Source organism: Hyperoodon ampullatus (genome assembly GCF_949752795.1).
Source record: "Hyperoodon ampullatus genome assembly, chromosome: 14".
Classification (NCBI taxonomy): domain Eukaryota; kingdom Metazoa; phylum Chordata; class Mammalia; order Artiodactyla; family Ziphiidae; genus Hyperoodon; species Hyperoodon ampullatus.
Window position 1 is genome coordinate 1,544,581 of NC_136927.1, and position 23,529 is coordinate 1,568,109.

At 56.0% G+C, this 23,529-nt stretch overlaps 1 protein-coding gene across 1 annotated transcript in view; it reads right to left on the reverse strand.

Moving 5' to 3' along the window:
* MAD1L1 (mitotic arrest deficient 1 like 1) overlaps positions 1-23,529 on the reverse strand; it is a 320,736-nt gene that overhangs the window by 106,898 nt on the left and 190,309 nt on the right. Inside the window, exon 13 of the mRNA XM_079718283.1 lies at positions 16,552-16,608. Coding sequence (XP_079574409.1) covers positions 16,552-16,608 — 57 coding nt within the window. The remainder of the gene's footprint in view (positions 1-16,551; positions 16,609-23,529) is intronic.

Sequence of the window (23,529 nt, forward strand, 5' to 3'; positions counted from 1 at the left end):
GGAGAGGGAGGGGCGCGTCTCCTTCACCTGCCCTCCCGGCCTACACGGACAGGCTGACGCCTGCAGCACTTCCTCCTGGAAACGTTCCCTCCAGGCCATTCTTGGAAAGGTCCTACTGGGGCGACCTGATTTAGGAATCCTTGGGCCCCAAACATCCAGTCTTTATGACACCCCAATCAGTCATCAGGTCCCTGGAGGAAACCCTGCCCCTAAGTGGGACCAGCGCACATCCAGAGCCTGAAGCCTGAGGGCTGGAGCAGACGCCAAGCACAAGCGCCCTGCGGACCAGCTCCCGGCGGACCAGCTCCCGGAAGAGCCTCAGCGGAAGTGAGTTACACGTGGGGGCCGCACGTTCAACCCCTACTGCCTCTCCCGGTGCCGGAAGGACGCAGCCCAGCGCCCGCCTTGCTAGCTGCCCCCCGATAGGTGGCGGCGGTGCTCACAGCGGGGCCGCCTCGTCGGGGTGACGGCCCGCTTCACAAGCAAGCACCAAAGACGCCTGGGCAACGTGGCGTCACGAGCAGAACAAAACCGTGTGAATCCGAGGAGAAGTGGCGCCCACCGTGTCCAGTGGCCCCTGACCTCTACCTCAGAAGCCTGGGGCTCAGATGAAGCTCCTCCCGGGAACCAAGCTGTCCCGACGCACGGACAGCGCCCTGCCACTCGCCCCTGAGTGTCCAGGCCTGTCACTCCTCTCTGACACCACCCAGACCTCCTACCTGGCGGCCAGTGCGTGGGCACCCAGAAAGCCCCTGCCCTCACTGCGTCCAGCCTCACGGCCACAGTCAAACAGACCAGCAGAGACACGAACCTCATTTGACCAGGAAGACTCTCTCCTGGGGACAGAGGGCCCGACAGTCCAGTCTGGGCTGGTCTCTCTCTCTCTCTCTGTTTTTGGGGGCGGGGGCTGACCCCCTGAGCAGAGGAGAGGCGGATCTCCCCCAGCTACCACGTGCCCACGCAGCAGAGCACGATGGTGGTCTCTCCTGGAGATGCACGGTCCTGGTGCCCTGGTGCCAGGCCCTGCAGCACCTTGTCCTGGATCCGGCGAACGCTTTGCAGCCCCAGGAGCCACGGTTCAGGTGTCACACACAAGCGTGCGCGTGCGGAGAGGTCTCTCTCCAACTTCGCCCCATCGCCTCCCGCAGCTACATCTCCCGGGCTCAGCTCGCACATTCACCAGCTAAAAGGTCAACGCTCTTCCCTTCTCTTAAATTTATTTCTTGTTACAAAAATGGAAGATTTCCCACACTTTGTTTCATACGTTGATTTTTTTTCACGGAACACATTTGGAGGAATTTCCAGACTAGCGCAGAGAGAGCTTCCCTGTTCACTTTCGTGGCTCCTGGAACCATCCCAACGGCCAGCCAGCCTCCTGCCAACCAACGTCTGACCTGCTTCCCACCTGGTGGCTCAGACACACCAGTCCCCACGGTGTGAGCTGACCTGCAGGACGAGTCCTCAGAGCCACACGTCTGCCTGCAGTTCCATCCGATGTCACCACAGCCCTGGGATTGTTACCGCGCAACACAGGGCAAAGCTGGTCTGCTGAGGCCGTGTTGTGGTGAAGGACAAGGCAGTGTCTACTGCAGGGCGCCCAGCGCCGGGCCAAGCAAGGAGCACAGGCTGCTCGCGCTCAAGAGCCCCGAACCCCCCGACAGCTTCCAGGGAAGGGTCCGGTTTTTTTTTGTGGTACGCGGGCCTCTCACTGCCGTGGCCTCTCCCGTTGCGGAGCACAGGCTCCGGACGCGCAGGCTCAGCGGCCATGGCTCACGGGCCCAGCCGCTCCGCGGCATGTGGGATCTTCCCGGACTGGGGCACGAACCCGTGTCCCCTGCATCGGCAGGCGGACTCTCAACCGCTGCGCCACCAGGGAAGCCCCAGGGAAGGCTTTTTAAAGACACCGTCAGGGGTGAGGGTTGCGGGCGTCTGATCAGCTCGTGGACATTCTTCAGCTCTGTTGGCGGTGGTAACTGGGTGGTATTTTGGGAGCCAACAACATCGAACTTCTGGTTCCAACTGGTCTGGGGTCGACATGCTGGTGGTCAGCACGCAGTTAACTTCCTCTACCAGGCAGGGTTTTAATGTCTGCAAAACAACTCGAGGACATGGCCCAGGATATTATCTATAGCCCTTGAGGAGGACCTAAAGGGCCCTGACTTCGTTCTAGGGCTAACCTTTTATTATTATTTTGTCTTGCTTGACTGTTTTGTTTCTGTATTTTCTCACTTTTCTGATTAAATTTGCGCTTTGGAACTTGGGGACAGCCTAGGAGGCTAAAGATCTTTTATGGACAAGAGGCAGGGGACCTGGCGGTGGAGGATGTCTGTCTCCCGGAAGGCGTGAAGTGTCCTGCTGGGTTTCAGGTTGGGGGCCCGGACGTCCCTGCTTCGGTACAGAAAGGGCTCATCCGTCCCCCAGGGACTCACTCACTGACTTCCTGTTTGTAACTGGGTCTGCTCTGACGTCCTGTTCTGTTGACAAGAATCCTGGGATCCTTCCTCTCTCCCACCCCACCCACCCCATATTAAGATAAACCAAACAACCCTTTTTCACAAAACCAGGGCTGTGCAGAAGGTGAGGCCAAGGCTCCCAGGACTCGGCCGCGTGCAGAGCCGGCGCGTCCTGCTCGACCCGCAGGCCCGTCCAGGGCCCTTCGGCTTTCCACCTCTTGCTGTTGCCGTTGTACACAGGAGTACTTTCTTCCCTTGTCTAACTTGTTGTTTCTGTAGATACAGGACTTGTTCCATTTCTGCACATTAATTTTGTTGCCCACCCGTTCACTAGGGCCTCAGGCTGACGGCGAGGCTTGTCGGCCGACCGTCTTAGCCCCGATCACGCCCTCCTCCACAACACAGGTACCTGGAGCTCTTCCTCTTGTCTCAGGTGGATGACTAGTGTCTCCAGAATACCAAGGTAAGGTTCTAATACTGCACATTTCTTTTGGAGTCGGGATTGATAGGTTATATTTCCCTAGAAAACTATTCATTTTATTTAGATTTTTATTTTAAATGGAGTTGTGACATAATTCTTAACTTTTTACAGAATTGATGTAGACCTAGTAATTCTTCCTAGGTTTATCTCTTACTTTTGTTTTCATTTATTTTCCTTACTATTGACGTGAAGCTTGCACAGGGCAGTACACACCTTGTTTGTGGCTTCACGGGAACAAATCTAGTATCTCCTTATTTACAGCGTATCAGTTTTCGGTTGAAACAGATACATTTTTTCATGTTGAGAAATTACCCCTAAGTCCACATTCTATTAGGAGATCTTAATCAAGACTTGTTGGATTTTGTCAAGCGGCTTTTCAGCAAATATGGAGGAGATCTCCTATAAGCTGACAGCCTAGAATCAGAGCAGCAGCTCCATCCTGGAGAAGCCCCCGCTGCACACGGTGCATCCTGGCGCCTGCTCATTTCATGTCCTGACACGTATGCATACACGCGTGTGGATGCACCCAGCACAGGCGGCAGGCTCTGTAGTTGTTGGTGTCAAACAGTGCTCACCCCCCGCCCCAAAGCTTTCCTCCTCTTAGTGCCCTGGGACAGTGCATGCAGTGGGGATGGCACCTGACCTGTAGCAGGATTTCGCTGTGAAACAGACTCAGCTTGATGCCTTTTCGTCTCTTCCTTTTTGTTGGGGGAGGGTGTGGCTTTTTTTTGGCAAGTTGGTAATGGTTGGTCAGTTTGAAATTTCTATCTCTTTTGGAGTCGGGATTGATAGGTTGTATTTCCCTAGAAAACTATTCATTTTATTTAGATTTTTATTTTAAATGGAATTGTGACATAATTCTTAACTTTTTACAGAATTCATGTAGACCTAGTAATTCTTCCTAGGTTTATGTCTTACTTTTGTTTTCATTTATCTTCCTTACTATTGAGGTGAAGCTTGCACACAGGGCAGTACACACCTTGTGAGTCCAGCTCAATGACTCTGCCCGTCCGTACCTGGGGAACCGCGTCCAGGTCAGATCAGAGACTCTGGCAGCCGGGACGTGCTCCCCTGCACACACCCCCGCCCCGAGTCAGGAACTCCAAGCTAATTACTCTTATTTCTTATTTTGGGTGGTGATGCTTTCTATTAATTTTTTACTAGGATTGTGAATAGTTAATATGTTTTACTGGTTTGTTTTCAAAGCACAGGCATTTGGATTTGTTATTTCTACCATTTTTCACTTTCTCGTTAACTTCTGCTTTGGTCTTTACACCAGTTTTTCCTTTACTAAGGTTTATTCTGTTTTCCTTCTCCAAGTTCTTGAATTGGGTGTTTAATCCATATATATTCACTCTTTCTTGTTCAATAACGTAAATATTTAAACCTGTGATTTTTATTCTGAGCACTGCTCTAGTTGTTTCCCACGGGCTCTGAAGAGTTTCCATTAAGACTATTTTCTAGATTTTATGCACTTTTGAATTGCATATCATCTTCTTTGACCCAAGCATTGTTTAAGACAGAGTTTTTTGTTCTATTTCTTTTTTCTTTTTTTAGTTTCCAGGTGTTCGGAGCTGCTTCTTTTTCAGTTGGGCTCTTAAAGTCGAATTCCATCAACTGTGATTAGAAACAGTTATCTGTCCTGGTTCTACCTATTTGAATTTATAAAGGTTTTCTTTATTACCTAATACATGATTAATGTTTGTTAATGTTTTCCGTGAGCCCTTTTTAAAAAGAGCGTTCTTTAGTTTCAGGGTTAAGAGTCGGGGTTGTGTGTGTCTGTCTCTCTGTATATACCTATCAAAGATCTTGCATTTCTTGCTATTACTTATTCTTTGCCCACTTGTCTATCGTGGGTTAAGAGGTAAAATAATTCTCCACTACTGGTGTCCCTGATAATGTCCTACTGAAGCTCTCTTCTTTTTTTGCTTTTCTGAACACTGATGGTATTTTAGTTGACACAGATATTCATCTGCACCTTTACTGTCGAAAAGCACCTCTCTCTGTTTTCTGCAATGCATTTTGGCTTGAACCGAAATTTAACTGCAATCAAGATTATGACCTCTGCTTTCTATGTGTACAACTGCCCACATGCCTTTGCATCCTATACTGTCCGGCTTTTTTTGGCTTTACTTGGTAATCCAAACAGAACGTCTTTCCCTTTTAACAGGTGAATTTAGCCCATTTATATTTTGATAAAACATCTGTTTGGATTTATTTCTGGATTTGTTGTATTCTTTTGTTTTGTTTTCTGTTTTGTAACTCAAAATGATTTCATTCTATTGCTTGCCTTTGTGTGTGAAATTTTCTTGATACTTGGAAAGGTTTATATTTTTCATTCTAGTGGTTGCTTTTGTAACTTTTGACTTCCTATAATACCTATACTTTGTTTCCAACCGTTCCTATCAACTTCCTGCACCAAGTACCTGACTAGTCAAACGTATCACCCTTCTTAGTGTTCACCTTTCTACACTTAAACACACTTCTGCCTGATGTCATCTTTAGACAGTACGTTTTGATCATCAGCTTCTGATGATGAGAAAACCAACACTCTTACGTTTCCCAGCATCTTCTCCCTTCCCAGGTATCTTATTGACTACATCAACTCTAAGTCACTAGAATGTGGACCGTTTACACTGTACATTGGCTTTACCCTTCCAACCAAACAGACTCACTCCTGCTGCGGGGTCCTCCCGGCACCTCGCCTTCCTGACCCCCACCCCCGGCCCCCCCACCCCGAGGTCTGCAGCTCCAGGTTCTTCTCTTCCTCTGGCCTCCCCTCCCCTCTTTGGGTGCCTGCACTTTCCCAGCTTCATGGATTCTACATGATTGCCAAGTCTTATTTCTTGGCAAAATGTTCAGCTACAATTCTCACCTGCTCAGTGTCAACTATTTTTCTGTGAAATTTTTCCTGTTATTTGTTTTTCTACACAATTTTTGGTTTTATGAAACTGTGTGATGCTGCCTTTATTACTCATTGTCAATGGTGAGGTTGTTTCAATCTGGCTCTGTACAAAGGCTACACCGAGGACACCACGGGCGTCTCCTCTGACGTTAAATCCCAGCAAAGGGTCTGGTGTGAGTTCCGTTCGCCTTCGCTGCCTCCCTCTGGCAGGAAGAGCGGACAATCTGCCTTCCGCCAGTTCAGGGCACTGAGACCTCCCCTTCCCATACCACCGCAGCCCCGTCCACCCCGGTGCCAAGCGGGTGGCCCTCGCTGGGGACAGGCGCTTGGGAGTTGCCCCGCCAGCCTCGGCCCACAGCTCCTTCCCTGCACACACCTCTGCTCATTCCAGGCTGGGGGCCCTTCTCCTCCTCTTTGGAGGCTTGGGCTGTAGCTGTATTTCTGTTCTGCTCAAATTTCAGTTTGCATTTTTGGTTTTCACTCTTCTCGGTACTTCTGGATGGTTTCCGGGAAGGAAGAGAGAAATGCTGACTTGCAGCACAGCGTTCGAAGCAGAAACCAGGCCCTTCTAGTCTGACTTGTAACCCTGGACTCATAACTAACGTGCCTTCAACTTTATCACACTCACACCCATACTTGTACACACACGCTGACTGCGGCCCGCCCCTCCCCAGCCCCCCACGCGTCTCGGGGTGGGACCCCCTCGGGGTGGGACCCCCTCAGGCCGGGCCCGGCTGCAGCTGGAAGCACGGGGGCTGGTTAGCGGCTGCCCTGGCACAGGAAGAAGACAAGGGAGCCCAGGAAACGCATCCATGCTGCGCTCTGCTACTACCTATCTCGTACTTCACTGACAGCAGTCCGTATTTGAAGTTTGTTTTTAGACAAAGAACACAAGGCCTAACTGGACCGCCTCTTCTGAGGGGCGCTGCTCAATGACCGCAGGCCGTGAGCCCCGCCGCGGTGCCCGTTCGACAGCACATTCACCTCCCGGTGGACAGCACTCCACAGGAGCGCGTCTTCTGGGGTCACCTGCACCGCAGCCCACACTCCCGCCAGCTGGAGCCGCCTCCTCCCCGAAGGCCTCCCCGCCTCGTTTCCGAATTTCATCTCCGTAATGAAACATACACTGCTATGAATTATTTTTCTTTTGTTTCCTCTTTGTCCTACATGTAGACGCTACTGAAAACTGACATTTGTAAAACCACGTGCAGACGGGAAAGGAAGGAGACTCGACAAAGCGTCTGCTATCAGAGGGTGCTGGGTCTCACGGGCCAGCCTCACCTGGTGGCCAGGCCACACGCACGGAGCCAAACCGCCCCGGCCTGAATCTCCCTCCCACTCAACTCCATCCCCTGAGGGCAGCACCTGCAAAGGCCCCCCAGACTGGCCGAGGCAAAGGCCTTCCTGCCGGTCAGGACGTCTGCCACAGCGACCTCTCCAGCCCACCCCAAGTCCCCATGGCCATCGAGGACCCGAGGGCCCTTGAGAGCAGGTTCTCCTCGGAGGGATGCTCTGCGTCGACACTGACCCTCCATCTGCGGCAGGGTTGGATCACAGGGCAACATCTGCGACTAGAAGTGAACCGAGTCTGTGACTGGGGGGAGGCACGCCGCTACCTTGGGGGCAGCGGAGGCACCTACGCATGGAACGTCCTCCTGGGATGCCAAGGGCTGGCCCCAGGAGAGGTAAGAGTGGGCATGCAGGGAGGGGGTTCCAGATGGAGGAGGAGACCCGGACCCAGAGGGCAAGGGCGCGGAGGCGTGAAAACCGGGAAAGTAGGAAACGTGCCAGGGTACACCAACTTTGGTTTCGTCAACTGATACTTGTGTATCTCTGTGCTGGGGGGACTCTAAAGCAGCAACGCACTGTCCAGCACCTTGTGGAAGAAGTGCTGGCGCTCCAGGGAGCCGGGGAAAAGCAGGGCCAGAACAGACCTTTCTGGAAGGGCCCTGGGGAGGGGGCAGGACCCCCCACGGCTGGGCTGCCTGCCAGGGGCTGTGTGCAGGCTTTGGGTGCCCCCAGCACCAGTCCCACCCCCGGAAAACCGCCCCCCACCTCACCCTGTGCCCCATGCCGGGACAGGGAGTCGGGCCGCTGTGCAAACAGACCCCTCCGTGCCTCTTCACCTGGCCCACCGTCCCCCCCGCCCCGCCCCGCCCCGGGCCTAGAGCGACGGCCACTTCCTCCACGACACGGCCATGAGCCCAGGCCGGTGACTGTGCCCTGCCGGCCTCCTCGCTCACACCAGAGCCAGGCGACGGTGCTTCTGGCCTCGACGGGGGACCTGGGATACCACCGAGCCTCCCTCCTGGAACAAGCACTGAACAGCGGGCAACACGAACAGGATCCCGGAGACACGGGGACCACGAGGCCGGCCCGGCGACCGGTCTGAGGAGAGTCCAGGACGCGGCACAAGCTGGGGAGGGGGCAGAGCCAGGAGTGCGGGAGGCCGGGGCAGCCAGAGCCCACGGCACGGGGTGGGCAGGGGGCCCTTGAGGACCCCGCAAACCCGACGGCATTCGCGGGAGAAACGAGGCCCTCGGGCTGAGGGCCGAACCACGAGGAAGGACGAGAGGGACCAGCGCCTGCTCCCCGCAGCCGGGCTGGAGTCGCTGGGTCCACGGGGCGCTGGGCAGAGCCCTCAGGAAGGCATCGTCACCCCAGCAGAGCGCTGCTCCGGCACAGCCCGGGCTCCGCGGGGACCCGCCGCCTGCACTGCCCCGCGTCCCTCTGGTGACAAGGCCCCTCCCTCTCCGTGAGGAGACTCACTCGCCATGTCATAAGACTTTAATGCTAATGGTCCTCAAGGAGAGCTCGCTAATACAGCATGACCTCTAAACAGAGACCGTGAACTTCAGTTTAATTCAAGAGGACGCGCCGCTCATGCCTGGGGCGGGGGGGCGGGTACCCAGTCCCACAAAGCAAGAGCCAGTGTGGGGAGCAGGGGACGTGCTCTCCCCTCCCCCGACAGCAACTCTAATTAACATGGCCACTGCTGAGCACCAGAGCAAGGATGCTCAGGCACACAAGTTACACACAAGTTTCACCACAAGAGCCCAGCCTCTGTCAAGCCCCACAGACGGTCATGACGGGGCCGAGGGCCCGGGCTTCCAGAGCTGCCCACACAGGCCCTCATCCCAGGGATCCAGGCTGCTGCCTCCTCCACAGAGCCCCCATCTGGCAGCGCTCCCAGGGCTCCCAGAGAAGACAGGATGCTGAGATCAGAACAGATATCCTCACAACACTGTAAAGCGACTATACTCCAATAAAAATTAATTAAAAAAAAAACAAAACAGGAGGGGAATCCTGGTCAAAACACACTGTTCTGCTCAGCTCCGGACCTGTCAAGCACCCAGGAAGGTCTCTGGAGGGGCTGCTGCTTCCTGGTGAGGGTGGGAGGGTCTGAAATGGACCTCCCTTGTCAATTTCCATCCCAGCCTGGAGGGACACACCTGTGCAACAGGCCACAGGCAGCCACCAATGGCTCACCCAGCTGCTGACCTGAGCCGGGACACACCTTCACCTCAGAAAAAAAGAAGCCCAGCTGCAGAGTTTTCACCCGAGAAGGCCATTTCTTGAGTCGGCACATTTGCTAAGAAAGAACTCTCACAAAATCCCTGGGGACCAGTGGCTGGAGAGATGGTCCAGGGTGGCTCAGCCACAGGTGCAGGGACGCCGTGAGCAAACCACGCCTAGGCAAACACATGGGGAGGCCGTGAAGACGCTGTGAACTCAACAGCGCAATGAGCAGCAAATCGTTCAACGCCGCACAGTAAGAAAGTGGGAGACGAGAAAGCGCTACGCCAGAGAGGGTCACCGCAGACGCGAGGCGTCTGCGAGACACAAAAATAGCCCGTGCTTAGAGCCGGGTGAGGGTGAGACGTCTGTCATACGTGATTTCCCCCGTGGAATTATGCCCATGATTTTAGCAGATAAATTAGCCAGTTTCTAGTCTGTGGCTGTCACAGTCTCGTGGGGTGGGACCCTCTGGGGTTTTCACTGTCCACGTCTCAAGTGCCCACTTTCTCCCGACCCCAGGTCACCCAGTGGCAGTGGACCTGGCAGCAGGGTGAAAAAGCAACATGCAAGTAACAGGAAGGATAAAACACCCGGGAATAAACCTAACAAGAAACGTGCAAGGCCGACTAGAAGAAAATAGCCATACTCAAGCGAGGTCGTGAGAGAAGCTGTGAACACGCGGCCGCGTGGCACTCCAAGCGAGAAGAACAGGAAGAACCGACCCTGCAGGGAGCTGGCGCCGCCCGCGGGAACCCGTCCACGCAGCACGAGTCCAACAGGAGGCCCACCTGAAACCTGGCAAGCGAGCTCTAGACCTTACCTGGGACGGAAGATAGGAGAACACCTAACAAAATGCTGAGAAGGAAAATGATAAAAGGTCGTGCTGTGTCTGGTGTGAAAGCCATGTGGAGGGCTCGGTGACAGTGGCTGCGAGCTGTGCTCGTCCAGAGATGGCGGGCACTACCCCCGCGCCCAGGCCAGCCGTCATGCCGCCACCTCCGCAGGCTGTGTCTCTAGGAGCCAGGCAGGGCCTCGCAAGGCAAAAGGTGATATCACCAGCATTTTCTAATGAGACCTTTGCAAACTGGGAAAACCCCAAAAACTGGGTGCCCAGACTGGGAGACCCCGGGGATGCACTGCGTTCCTCCGTGTCCATGTCCAGTGGCTCAGCACACGCTTTATCACCGCGTCCTGGTGCCGGCCCCGGGCGAGGCCCAACCCCCAGGTTAACCGCCATGAAGAGGCATCGTGGTGCCCGTGGTCCTCTCACAGGGTCTGGGCCCCACTGGCCTCCTGCCTGCTCGCTGCAGCTCCCTCCACAATGACACCGGAGGGGCAGGACTGAAACGAGATGATCCGTGTGCAGCACTCAGCCTACAGTGGCTGCAGCGTCAGGACCAAAACCATGCCTGTGCCGTGGACAACAGCAGTGGTGATGCTGATGGTCACAGTTCACTCGAGCGGACGTGGTGGGACGACAGCGTGTCTGCCACAAGGGGCAGCAACAGGCACCGCTGCACGGAGCATTTAGCTCCGTCCTGAGAGGGAAGCAGGCTCTGCGGGACTGCAGAAACATTCCAGGAGGTGGGAACAGCATGACGAAGGACGTGGAAGGGTGAGAGGACATCGTGTGCTCAGAGACAGCAGAAGGGCATGGGGGGCCCTGACAGGGAGGAAGTGAAGACGTACACACGGGAAGGCGGGGTGGGGAGCACCGGCCGGCCGCACATCACAGGAACAGCAAGGCTCCGTCCCTGGACGAGGTGCTTGGTAAACACCTGCTGAATCCAACAGACCTGCCGCAAACAGGAGAGGCATTTAATGCTGCCCCACCCCGCGTGCACGCTCACTTCCCTCCCCGGGGAGGAGCCTCGTCCTGAGACACGAGGGCCTCCGTGGTGAGGCAGACTGCCTGTAGCCGGCCTCCGTGGGGCCAGTGGGAGAAGGGGCCCGCCTCAGAGAACCAGCACTTCGGCTCAACCAACATGTCCCAGCAAGTCCCTGGGGTCTTTTCAAACACGTGAACTCATGCCTCCGTGCAAGGCTTCTGAGAAATCAGCGTGTCTCTCGGGGTTGAGGAGGGGAAGACAGGTGTCCGGGATGGAAGAGCAGGCGCAGAGGCTCCTGGGCAGGGATCCCGGGCTGGGGGAGGCCCACTCCTCACGTTCCCAGGGGACAACTCCTCCGATGAGCCTGACCGATACTCCTGCCAAGGACGAAGTTCTCCAGTTGTGCAGGACGGATCCAGACGTGAAATGAGTCACCACCAGGCACAGAGGCGCTTTTAATAATTCACGGGAAGGCAGCTGGCAGACTGTGATAAGGCCGGGTCCTCCAGCAGGGGGGGGGCACACGGGCGATGGCTGCCAGCGTTGAACAATGGAGGCTCACACCCCCTCCTGGTGATTCACCGGCCCTCGACGCTGGCGTCGACGATGATGCAGTGTCAGCAAGGCCCACTGCGGTGGGCACAGCCCCTGGCAGGGCCACAGGTGGTCTCGCCACCATCCTTGCAATCCATGCTCCAGCCCCTTGGAGCCAAGCAAGCGCTGCCGGTGCTTTTGTGGAAGGAAAGCCCGGGAGGCCTGCGCGTTCCTGGAGCCGCCTCGCGGGGCTGTCCTCAGATGGCAGAACCTGGCTGTACAGCGCCTGTCCTCAGGAGGCCCGAGCAGCCTCAACGTGTGTAGCCAGGAGCACACGGCCCGCTCCGAGCTGCGGCAAAGCAGGAGAGCAGTGGGGGCGGGAGGCGGTCAGCCGGGCTGCGTGGGCTCCGCTCCCTGTGCGGCCGTGCTCCCGGGAGGGGCCCCGGGAGGCGGACAGCGGCGCGGGGCTGCGAGGGGCAAGTCCCCAGAGTCAGAGGACAAACACCCAGAGCTCGCTCCCTGAAGTTATAAAGTATTGCAGCACTTTTTAGAGTTAGGGTCAAGGGCTTCCTTGGTGGCACAGTGGTTAGGAGTCCACCTGCCAGTGCAGGGGACATGGGTTTGAACCCTGGTCTGGGAAGATGCCACATGCCTCAGAGCAACTAAGCCTGTGTGCCACAACTACTGAGCCTGCATTCTAGAGCCCGGGAGCCACAACTACTGAAGCCCATGTGCCTAGAGCCCGTGAGTCATGACTACTGAGCCTGTGAGCCACAGTTACTGAGCCTGCGCTCTAGAGCCCACGAATCACAACTACTGAAGCCCCTGCACCTAGAGCCCGTGAGTCATGACTACTGAGTCCGTGAGCCACAACTATTGAGCCCACGCGCCTAGAGCCTGTGAGCCTCAACTACTGAAGGCCGTGAGCCACAACTACTGAAGTCTGTGTGCCTAGAGCCCGTGCTCCGCAACAAGAGAAGCCACCGCAATGAGAAGCCCGCACACGGCAACCAAGAGTAGCCCCCGCTCACCACAGCTAGAGAAAGCCCACGTGCAGCAACGAAGACCACAACGCAGCCATAAATAAATTAATTAATTAAAAAAAGAAAAGAAAAAAGAGCACGTTTAGTTTAAAAAAAAGAGAAAGAATCAAAAACTCCTTTCGGGATTCCCTGGTGGCGCAGTGGTTGAGAGTCCGCCTGCTGATGCAGGGGACACGGGTTTGTGCCCCGGTCCGGGAAGATCCCACATGCCGCGGAGCGGCTGGGCCCGTGAGCCATGGCTGCTGAGCCTGTGCGTCCGGAGCCTGTGCTCTGCAACGGGAGAGGCCACAACAGTGAGAGGCCCGCATACCGCAAAAAAACCCCCCAAAACCAAAAGCTCCTTTCTCCAGCCATGGCCGATCTGACCTAATTAGGGTGAGGCGTGTCAACGATACAACTATAGCCAGGGACGTCTTTCCTTGTGATATCAATTGCATTTAAAGAAAAAAACATGAATTGTGCTCACACTTACTAAATTTTTTTTTTTTTGCTAATTATTAACAAAAAGTCAGACTGCCTTTGTCTTGTCATCTGCAATTAGCTAAAGATGCTTAAATTTTTCTTTTTTCTCTCTCCTTTCCTACCTAGTGAACTGACTCTGGGCCAGCAAACAGCAGGTCAGGAGCTGCAGGTGGGAGAGATGTTACAGGAGCCGGGGCCCCGTTCCCAGCTGTCCTGGACAGAGGGCCTGGGGTTACAGTCAGCAGCCCTTGGATGCAGACTTCTCACCGTCCAGACCCAGAGGAGACCCGCCCTCCTAGCACCAGAGACGCCCCCAGTGGCACCAAGGCTGTCACTGGAATGGGTGGGAGGGGTGACTGTGCCCCCCCGTCCCACAATGCACTCTGGGCCACTGTCCCCCTCTTCAATTTCTTACTTCTCCATCCCCTCAGAGGTTTACAGGAGAGCAGACACCTCCCCCTAACCAAATGCGTGCATTTTCTGGGTAATCTCACTCCCTGAGGGCTTGACTACTGACCTGTCAGGCTCCCAGCTGCCAACCCCTGCACCAGCCTGCCTAGCCTTTATCTCCTCGGGGGCTGCAGGACCCCCCGGAACCAGTTCGGGAGGGAGAGCAGGGGCTCACGCAAGCAAGCTCCTGGACTGAGCGTGGCTCACCTGCACTCCTGGGCCCCCAGCACCGCCATTTCTCATTTTCCCTTTAACTCAGAAAAAGAAGAGGGAAGTGAAATAACACGAAATAAGCTAAAGATTAGACCATCAAAGGCAGAGATTAGACCTAGAGAATGGACTTGAGGACATGGGGAGGGGGAAGGGTAAGCTGGGACAAAGTGAGAGAGTGGCATGGACATATATACACTACCAAACGTAAAATAGCTAGCTAGTGGGAAGCAGCCGCATAGCACAGGGAGATCGGGCTCGGTGCTTTGTGACCACCTAGAGGGGTGGGATAGGGAGGGTGGGAGGGAGACACAAAAGGGAGGAGATGTGGGGATGTATGTATATGTATAGCTGATTCACTTTGCTATAAAGCAGAAACTAACACACCATTGTAAAGCAATTATACTCTAATAAAGATGTTTAAAAAAAAAAAAAAGGCAGAGATTAAAAACCTGTCTCCTCCCAGATCCAAAAGCAAGCATGAAAGAACCAGTGTAAGGGGCCCACAGTGCCTGGCTTGTGCACATGAAGGCCGCCAGCACCTCATCTCTGGGCATGGCTGAGAGTCAGCTCAGGCCAGGCCAGGCCCTGCACTACTGCCCGCCTCTGCAGGGTCAGGTCAGTACCACTGGGACAAGGCACATTTCATCTGAAGCTCCCCATGGAGCACGGTCCCCAAGGTCCCCCAGTGGCCTGGGGGAGGGGCCTTGAGCCGAGTTTGGGGACACCAGGCCTACCGGAGGCTCTCCACCCTGGCTGACATCAGATTTGCCCAGGAAGACATGAAATAACACCCCTGCCCGGGCCCCCCAATCAGTTCTAAATTAATCGGTCTAGAGGAGGGACCAGGCGCCAGGATTTCAAAGCCCCTGGGTGCTTCACGCAAGGGACGGAAACTATACGGTTCAAACTAAAAAAAAGCACAGGCTGGAAGGCACACAGCCTTGCGGCCCCGGGTCCCTGGGGTGCCCGTGAGAAGGTGCAGCGGCCTCTTCGGCTCAGCGCCCACCCTGGCCTGAGGGCCGGAGCCAGTGGCCAAGTGCAGCAGGGCCTGTCCTCCCTCTTGCCCGGGAGACGCTGGCTCCTATCCACAAGCCCCAGGGCCGGGGAAGGGCCGAGGCACCAGCTCCAAGGCATCCTCACTTCTCAGCCTTGAGGCCTCGGGCATCAGGTGCCCACGCCCCTCCTCCTGCCTCGTGCACATCATGGAAACACGGCCTGAGGGCACACGCCAACTCAGGCCAGCACCGAAGGGGGCAACGACGCAGGAGACACAGATCACTGAGTCCTCAGGACCGGCAAAGTCGGTGGATGAGAAGGAAGCACCCTCCGCCCAACCCCCTCCCACCTCCCGCCCCAGGTCTGGAGGCCAGGCAGCTGCGCTCGCTGCCCCAGGCGCCCCCTCCCTCAGCCAGCAGGCAGTCAGGCTGCCTTCCCCCCTCTAGGACTTCTGCAGGCCCAGACATGCCCCTGCTGCCCCAGGAGACAGCTCTCGGAGGCTCACTGATGAAATCCCATCACGGGGAAGCTCTGGGCTCCTCTCACGGCTGCCCTTACACACAGGACCTAGGGTCCCTCGCTGGACATGTCCTTCTCTGCCTCTGAGTGGAACTGCCCCCCAGGACAGATGCTTGGGGCTGGAGCAGCCGGGCAGGGCTTGGCCCGCTGGGTACCTACCCACCGGGAACACCCAGGTGCTTCCCGGCCTTGACTCGGGGACTCCGGACCCCCAAACGCCCCCACAGCCCAATGTCCAACTGCCTCTCAGACGCCCACGCTTCCCCCGAACCCGCGCTCCCCGATCCTCCCATCCCACCCCACCCCCGATTCCTCACCCAGTCCCCGACAGTGAGGGTCGCAGCAGCGGTGGACAGAGCAAATTCAAGGATGTGTCTCTTCCACCCGGCGGTCACCCCACTGTGCATGCCCAGGAGAGGCGGGGCTGGGCAGCGCCGACACCGAGACAGGAGCCTGACTCCAGCCGCCAGTCCCAGTGCCCACGGCAGCTTCCCGGGTGCCCCCAACCCGGCTGGTGTGTGGCCCGGGCAGAGCAACCCGACGATGTGTGCAGATGCCCCTCCCCTCCCCACACTACCCGTGGCCCTCCTGTGCCCGGGGGCTTCATCCCCCCAGCGCCCAGACCAGGGCCAGAGTGGCTCACGGTTTGTACGGGACGAGGATGCCAGAAAGCCGAGTCCCTCTGCCCCCCAGAGGGTGGTAAGGAGCCTCCAGATACTGGGGCACCAGCCAGGGTTCCGGGGCCGTGTCTGCATGCGCCCAGGTGAGGGCTCCTCCGGCTGCACGGAGGGCAGGGCGGACGTGATCTGACATCAGAAGTCAGCCCACAGGGACAGCAGAGAAACAAGCGTGCTACAAAGTAGCCACGCGAGGCTGGAGAGCCCTGTGCTCAGTGTGCACACGCTGCAGGGCCCGTGGGGTCAGAGTGGGGTCAGCGTGTCACGTGGCTGTGACCTGAGCAGGAGATGCACCGCCATCCCCACCTTAGAGCCGGCTGGGGGGAGCCCCGCAGTCTGTGCCAGGGGTGGAGGGGGTGGGTGTGTGGCCTGGACCACGGCCAGGGGGCCACACGCTCTAAGGTACCCAGGCCCTGGGCTTCCCTTTGGCCACAAGGGCCACCCACCAGGCGTGAGCCTTGGGGACTCACCATGTCGGCTCTTTGTTTCTGGCCTCCCAGCTCCTCCAGGGCCTGTGACAGCTGAGCCTTCAAGACAAGACAGAAAGTGGGTCAGTGGGCTTTCTCCTCCTGGGGCCGAAGTGACCACCCCTCCCCCATCTCTGCCACACCCACTGCTGCCGGGGGAGACCCCGAAGTCCCACTGTTTGGAAAGACGGGCAGCAGGAACATGATAGCTCGCCAAGTACCCCCCAAGCCTGCGCCTGAGGTGAGGGAGATGCGGGCTGGAGTTTCAGTGCCCGTGGGAAGAGGCCGGGGACCGGGCCACAGTCCAGGAGGCAGGAGGCACTGACCAACTACAGTACTCCCCAAGAGGGGACCAGGACAGCGGGGGTGGGACACAGTCATCGAGCCGCAACGAGCTGGCAGAAGCCACTTCTATCCAGAGGACTACAGTATGAGGTAATGGGGACCACTGGGGACTGGTGACGCTCGTGTCTCCATCCGTGTGAGATTCATCAAGCTGACACTTCCGACGTGCGCATCTATCTGTGTGTGTGTGCGTCATACTTCAATGATAAAGGACATTTAAAGTACACCCGTGCTACCACCCAGGAGGACACATTAGGGACAAAGGGAGGGCGGCTCTGCTACATAAAGGAAGCAGACGGTCCCACAGTAGGGCTGTCAGCAACGCCCACGACAGCCTCCGCGCTCTCTGAGACCCTAAGAGTGCAGGAGGGCCCTCGGCTGGGGTGGCGGAGGGGAGCCACGACAAAGCCCATCAGGTAGAGGGGCAGGACTCCGAAGGACGGAGGCACGACTAAGAGGCTGGATGGGAAAGGGCAGCTGGCCGCGGAGGAGCCCCTGCACGGGGAGGCGACAAGGCCTTCCTCAGGGCAAACCCACGGCGGGGAGCACTGCCACCTCAGCTCCTCCGGGAAGTGGGAGCTCCCTGACCAGGGGTGCACGGCACCTGGCAGCATCCAGGAGAGGCTCTGCGCCGGGGAAGGACCCCCGTAAGAGCCCATACAGGGAGTCTCCGGGAGCAGAAGACGAGGGTGGGGTGGCGGGAACGGGCCCTGCCGAGCGGGCCGCCCCACCCATGAGCCGCAAGCCTGCAGCGTGGGCGCCCTGAAACGTGACTTCCTGTCCTTCACACAAAGCTCTGGAGAGAGGCTCAGAGGGGACGTGAACAGAGCACAGCCTCCGTGCGGGAGAGACCAGACCCAGGCCCCCGCAGCCCCCAGGGCTCCGGGAAGCCTTCTCCGAGGACAAGATGAAGCAACGGGCGCTGGGTTTACCCTCCCTCCTGAACCAACCAGAAAACCAGACAAAACCCCTGAAACAGTGGTTTCCCGGCATCCACGATGGGCAGGCCGCACAGGGCTAGTATCTGAGGGAAGGAAACAGGGGAGGCGTGGCCCCCACCGCACCGGCTCACAGCCCAGCCCCCAGCGCCCCCCCCCAACCCCGTGCCTCGGGTGGAACCGGCGGACTGGGCGCGGCAGGACCGAGCACAGGAGGGAGACGTGAGCAGAGGCCTCGCCAGGGAAGACGCGCCCGCGAAGCTGCTCCACGGCTCAGTCACGTGGGAAATTAAAGGCCGACAGCACCCAGTGTCAGAGGACCGGGGCAGCCGCGGTCCACACGCGCCCCTCGGACACCCGGCACTGGGTGTGGGCGTCGCGTACCCCCGGGGACCCTGCTTGAGCCCTCGCCACCCTGGGCCGTCGCCTCACCTGGGAGAGGAGAGCGAGGACGTGGCGGCCGCCCACCTGGTGCTCACTCTGCACGCAGGATCCTGAGGCGGCAGTGACGACGGGGACCCTGCGGGGCAAGCCTTCAACGAGGGGCTCAGCCTGCAGTGAGGACCCCAGGGAGCAGCGGGCTGGCGGGGCCGTGGGCCGCGTCAGAGACTGACCGTCAGCCGCTCCTCACGGCTGCGCGCGTGACCGAGGCCGGGGCGCTTCCTGAAGGGAGGGCCTCCTGGAACAACAGTTACGTCCCTGCCCTGGCTGGGCTGGGTGCAGTGGAGCTGGCACATGGCGGGGGCAGGCACATGGCGGGGGCAGGCACATGGCGGGGGCGGTGCGGGGGGAACAGGAGGAAGGGAACCGGCCATCCCAGGGGCAGCACACCCCAGAGCAGGCGGAAGGGGACCAGTGACCGCAGGGCTGCGTCAGGCCATCCGGGGGCATCACACTCCTGCCAGACTCCAGGCACGAGCCCCCGGCCCACACACCACGTGTGACCGGCAAAGGGGACACTGAGACCTCGCGTGGCCACTTTTATCTCCGAGTGAGAACTGCTGCCCAGCACCCGCCAGCGCAGGAGCCCAGGCGCAGGGGAGAAGCCGTCCCTGCAGCCGGATGCAGGCAGGACAGGAGGCCGCAAAGCCCAAAGTTGCAGGTCTCGTGGACAGAACGAGACCAGAGTCTCAGGCCCCCTGCCTTTCGGCTCCACGGTACACACAGGCTTGTGACAAAGTGTAAAGATAAAAGAGGCAAGGAAGCCGGCCGGTTGGCAGGGGCCTGTCCAGGCAGCGGCCCGTAGACACACAGCTTCCACCTGGCAGCAGCCCTGAGGGGCAGAGAGGGCGCCTCCCCACATGGACGTCAGCCTGAAGGCAGGAGTGAGCCACGCTTCCCGTGGCCGCAGAGCACGTCGGCGCGTAAGCAGGCAGGCAGCGCACATGCCGGGCTCGGCCTGGAGCCATGGCTCTGCCGGGCGGTCCTGGCTCCAGGGCAGCCTTCACCTCTCAGAACCCACCTATGCAACTGAAGCAGCCGATACCTCTCCCAGACCCGGAGCACGCCAGGCCCCACTGGTGCTCACAGGGCCACGGTGGCGCTTCCACAGCGGACCTGGACCCCGTCCTGGCTTTAACAGCTAGCGTGGTTACCCTGCAGGTGGTGGGCCTAGGACCACAGCTGCAACACCCCTGGGAACTTGTGGGAGGTGCAACGTTTCAGCCCCCCACGTCCCCAGAGCTGGGGAGGACGCAGCAGATCTGTCTTCACAAGCCCTCCTGGCCACTCAGGCATCACCGCAGGGGTGAAGCCAGACAACAGAGATCAATCCCAACGTCTCTGCCTTCCAGCCGTGTGACCTGGAACAGAGGTCCGGGCTGGGAGCGTCACAAGGTGAAGGCGCAGTATTCAGCTGTTATCCCCTCACAGAACGTGGATTTAGACAAGCACCCACGGACCCAAACAGAACGGGTCAACAAAACTAGGAACTGTTTATAAGCAAAACTGACAAACCTTTAGCTAAACTAATTAAGAAAAAAGATAAGGCTCAAATAAATAAAGTCATAAATGAAAAAGAAAACATCACAAAGGATACCATAAATACACAGACTCGAGAACTACTTTGATCAACATTATACACCAAGAAACTGGACAACCTAAAAGAAATAAACTCCTAGAAATATACAAATAATCAAGAATGAATCGTTAAAAAAACAGAAAATATGAACAGACCAGTAAAGAGTAAGAAGAATTAATCAGTTAAAAAAGAAAACCGAAAACCTCCCTACAAAGAAAGGCCCAGGACCACATGGCTTCACTGGTGAACTTTACCAAACATTTAAAAAAGTATTAATACCAATCCTTTTCAAACCCTTCCAAAAAAATCGAAGAGAAGGGAACGCTTCCAAACTCATTTTACAAGCCTAGCATTACCCTGATACCAAAGTCAGACAAGGATGCTACAAGAGGAGAAAAAAAAAAAAAAAAGACAAAAACCAAAAAACCCACTGGCCAATATCCCTGATGAACACAGACGCAAAAGTCCTCAACAAAATACTAGCAAACTGAATTCAACAGCACATTAAAAAGATCATACACCGTGATCAAGTGGGATTTATCCATGGAATGCAAGGATGGCTCAACATCCACATATCAATCGACACGATACACCACATTAACAGAATGAAGGATAATGTGATTATCTCAATAGATGCAGAAAAATCATTTGACAAAACTTAATATCCTTTCATGACAAAAATTAATTAGGTACCAAAGGAATGTACTTCAACATAATAAAGCCCGTAGCTAATGTCATATTCAACAGTGAGAAGCTGAAAGCTTTTCTTCTAAAATCAGGAACAAGGCAAGGATGCCCACTATCACCACTCATATTCAACATAGTACTGGAAGTCCTAGCCAGAGCAATCAGACAAGAAAAAGAAACAGTAGGCATCCAAATAGGAAAGGAAGAAGTAAACTTGTCTCCCTGCAGATGTTACGATCTTATTTATAGAAAATCCTAAAAACTCCACCGGAAATCTGTTAGAATTCATGAACAAATTCCGTAAAGTCGCAGTATATAAAATCAACATACAAAAATAAGTTGCGGGCTTCCCTGGTGGCGCAGTGGTTGAGCGTCCGCCTGCCGATGCAGGGGACACGGGTTCGTGCCCTGGTCCGGGAGGATCCCACATGCTGCGGAGCGGCTGGGCCCGTGAGCCATGGCCGCTGGGCCTGCGCGTCTGGAGCCTGTGCTCTGCAACAGGAGAGGCCACAACAGTGAGAGGCCCGCGTACCGCCAAAAAAAAAAAAAAAAAAAAGTTGCATTTCTATACGCCAATAATGAACCGTCTGAAAAAGAAACTAAACAGTTCCATTTACGACAGCATCAAAGAACAATAAAATACTTAGGAATAAATTTGACCGAGGAGGTAAAAGATCTATATGCTCAAAAGACATGGATAGTAGACACTGAAAATGACATAAATAAATGGAAAGACATTCTGTGTTCATGGACTGGAAAAATTAATACTGTTAAACTGTCCGTACTACCCAAAGCAAGCTACAGATTCAATGTAATCTCTATCAAAATTCCACTGGCATTTTGGACAGAAATAGAAAAAAACAAACTAAAAAGCTTCTGCACAGCAAAGGAAACAACAAAATGAAAAGTGACCTATGGAACGGGAGAAAATATTTGCAAACCATGCATCAAGGAGTTAATATCCAACATATATAAGGAACTCATACAACTGAATGGTTAAAAAAACCCCAAAAGCCAATTAAGAAATGGTGAAAGGATCTGAACAGAAGTTTTTCCAAAGAATAAAGACAGCCAACAGATAAATGAAAAGATGCTCAACATCACTAACCATCAAGGAAATACAAATCAAAACCACAGTGAGGTATCACCTCACACCTGTCAGGATGGGTATTATCAAAACGACAACAGACAGCAAGTGTTGAAGAATGTGTTGTGCACTGATGGTGCGAATGTCAGCTGGTCCAGCCACTATGGGAAAGAGTGTGGAGGGTCCTCAAAAAACTAAAATAGAACGTGGCCCCCGCCCATTGCCTGTGGCCTCTGCATGTCAGATCCGTGTCCAACCGCAGAGGATTCCCAGAGCCCGGGTCTCTGGTATTATTTTCTCCGTTTGCCTCCTTTCTGTTTTCCAATTCTCCTTAGCATGTTGCTCATCTTGTAACTCTGTCTCAAGATTTTCCAGTTTGTTTCATCTGTGCTTTTTTTACAGGAGAGTCATCTCAAGTTCCTTATATAAGGGGAGCACTAAACACTTGCACAAGTAAGAAAAAAATCTGGATCTGGTGAACAACGTAGGGCTCAAAAGCTGCTGTTCTTCTTGAAGCCAAGGCCCCCACGGCCAGGGGACGGTGACAGAAACGCTGTGACGTGCACCCTCACAGAAGTCCGGGAGGAGCGAGGGAGAGGGAGCAGTGCGGCGCCCACCTCCTCCTAGGCTGCGAGTCGGAAATCACTGCTGCAATTTGAAACTGGGACTTTCCACAGACCTCCATGCAGCCAGCTGCTCCATGATGTTTTAATTAAATAAATTAGAAAAGCAAATCAGGCTGATATCTTGAATCAAGGTGGCATGAGCTGCATATTTATAGCCCTGTCGACAGAGGAGGATTCATGACATATGCTACTGACTTCTGCAGCCACTTTATTAAATGGAATAAATAAAAACCGTGCAAAAGGGCACCAGAGTCGGGCTACTGGGATCCTCCCGATCTCAACACTTCTGGTGGGTGGTACTGAGACGTTTTCGCCAGAATCAAAGCACGTTTCCCATCAGAACTGACTGATTAAGCTAAATGGGTGAAATGTAATGACTCTCTAAGAAGTGGATGTGTTTTTCAAATTCCCTGTACCCACATCTGTGGGTCCCACTCCTTCCCCAGCAAGTGAAAGGTAGGGCCGACGGAGCAGCACGCCCCCTGTACCTGTGAGAGGGCGCCTGCCGTGGGCACACTGGGGGCTGGCCAGGCCCCACGGGGCAGGCGCGGCGGCTCTCACATCAAGCAGCAGGGTCCCCGGGTCCCAGAAAAGAGGAGCTAGAAGAGGGGGCTGGCAACTACAGCCTGCACACAAATCCAGCCCACCACCGGTTTTGTCTATAAAGTTTCACTGGCACAGAGCCTCACCCACCCTCTACTGACAGCCCGGCCCACGGATGCTCCTGAGCTATACAGCCGCAGAGCTGAGGGGCTGTGATCAAGACCACGGGGCCACACAGCCCACAGCACTTACTGTCTGGCCCTTTGCAGACAACGCCTGCTGACCTCTGCGTGAAAAGAAACAGGAGCTTGGGGGTGAGCGAGGAGGCGGAGAGAGGCCAAGGAGGAGAAGGGGGCAGCGGAGGTGAGAGGACAGAGCAGGGCAAAGACAGAAACAGACGGACACAAAGAGAGAGCAGAAAGAAATACGGAAGGAAAGGGAAGAAGGCTGGAGGGAGAAAGAAGGGCTGGGTGGGGTGGGGGAGGGGCAGGGAGAGGCACCCAGACTCCAGGGCACCCCGACCCTGACCCCCAGGCCAGCGCTCTCTTGGGCGGGTGAGGGATGCTAATCCGTCTACACCGTCAGGCCCGGGGGCTGTGGGGATGTCTTCCCTGCATGCACCTGGCTGCTCCTGGTGGCCCCCCAAGACAGCGGAACAAAACGGGGACCGTGGGGCTGCGAGCAGTGCTCCGCTCTCGTCTGTGCTGCCGTGGGCCCCCAAACGCAGCCTGAGGA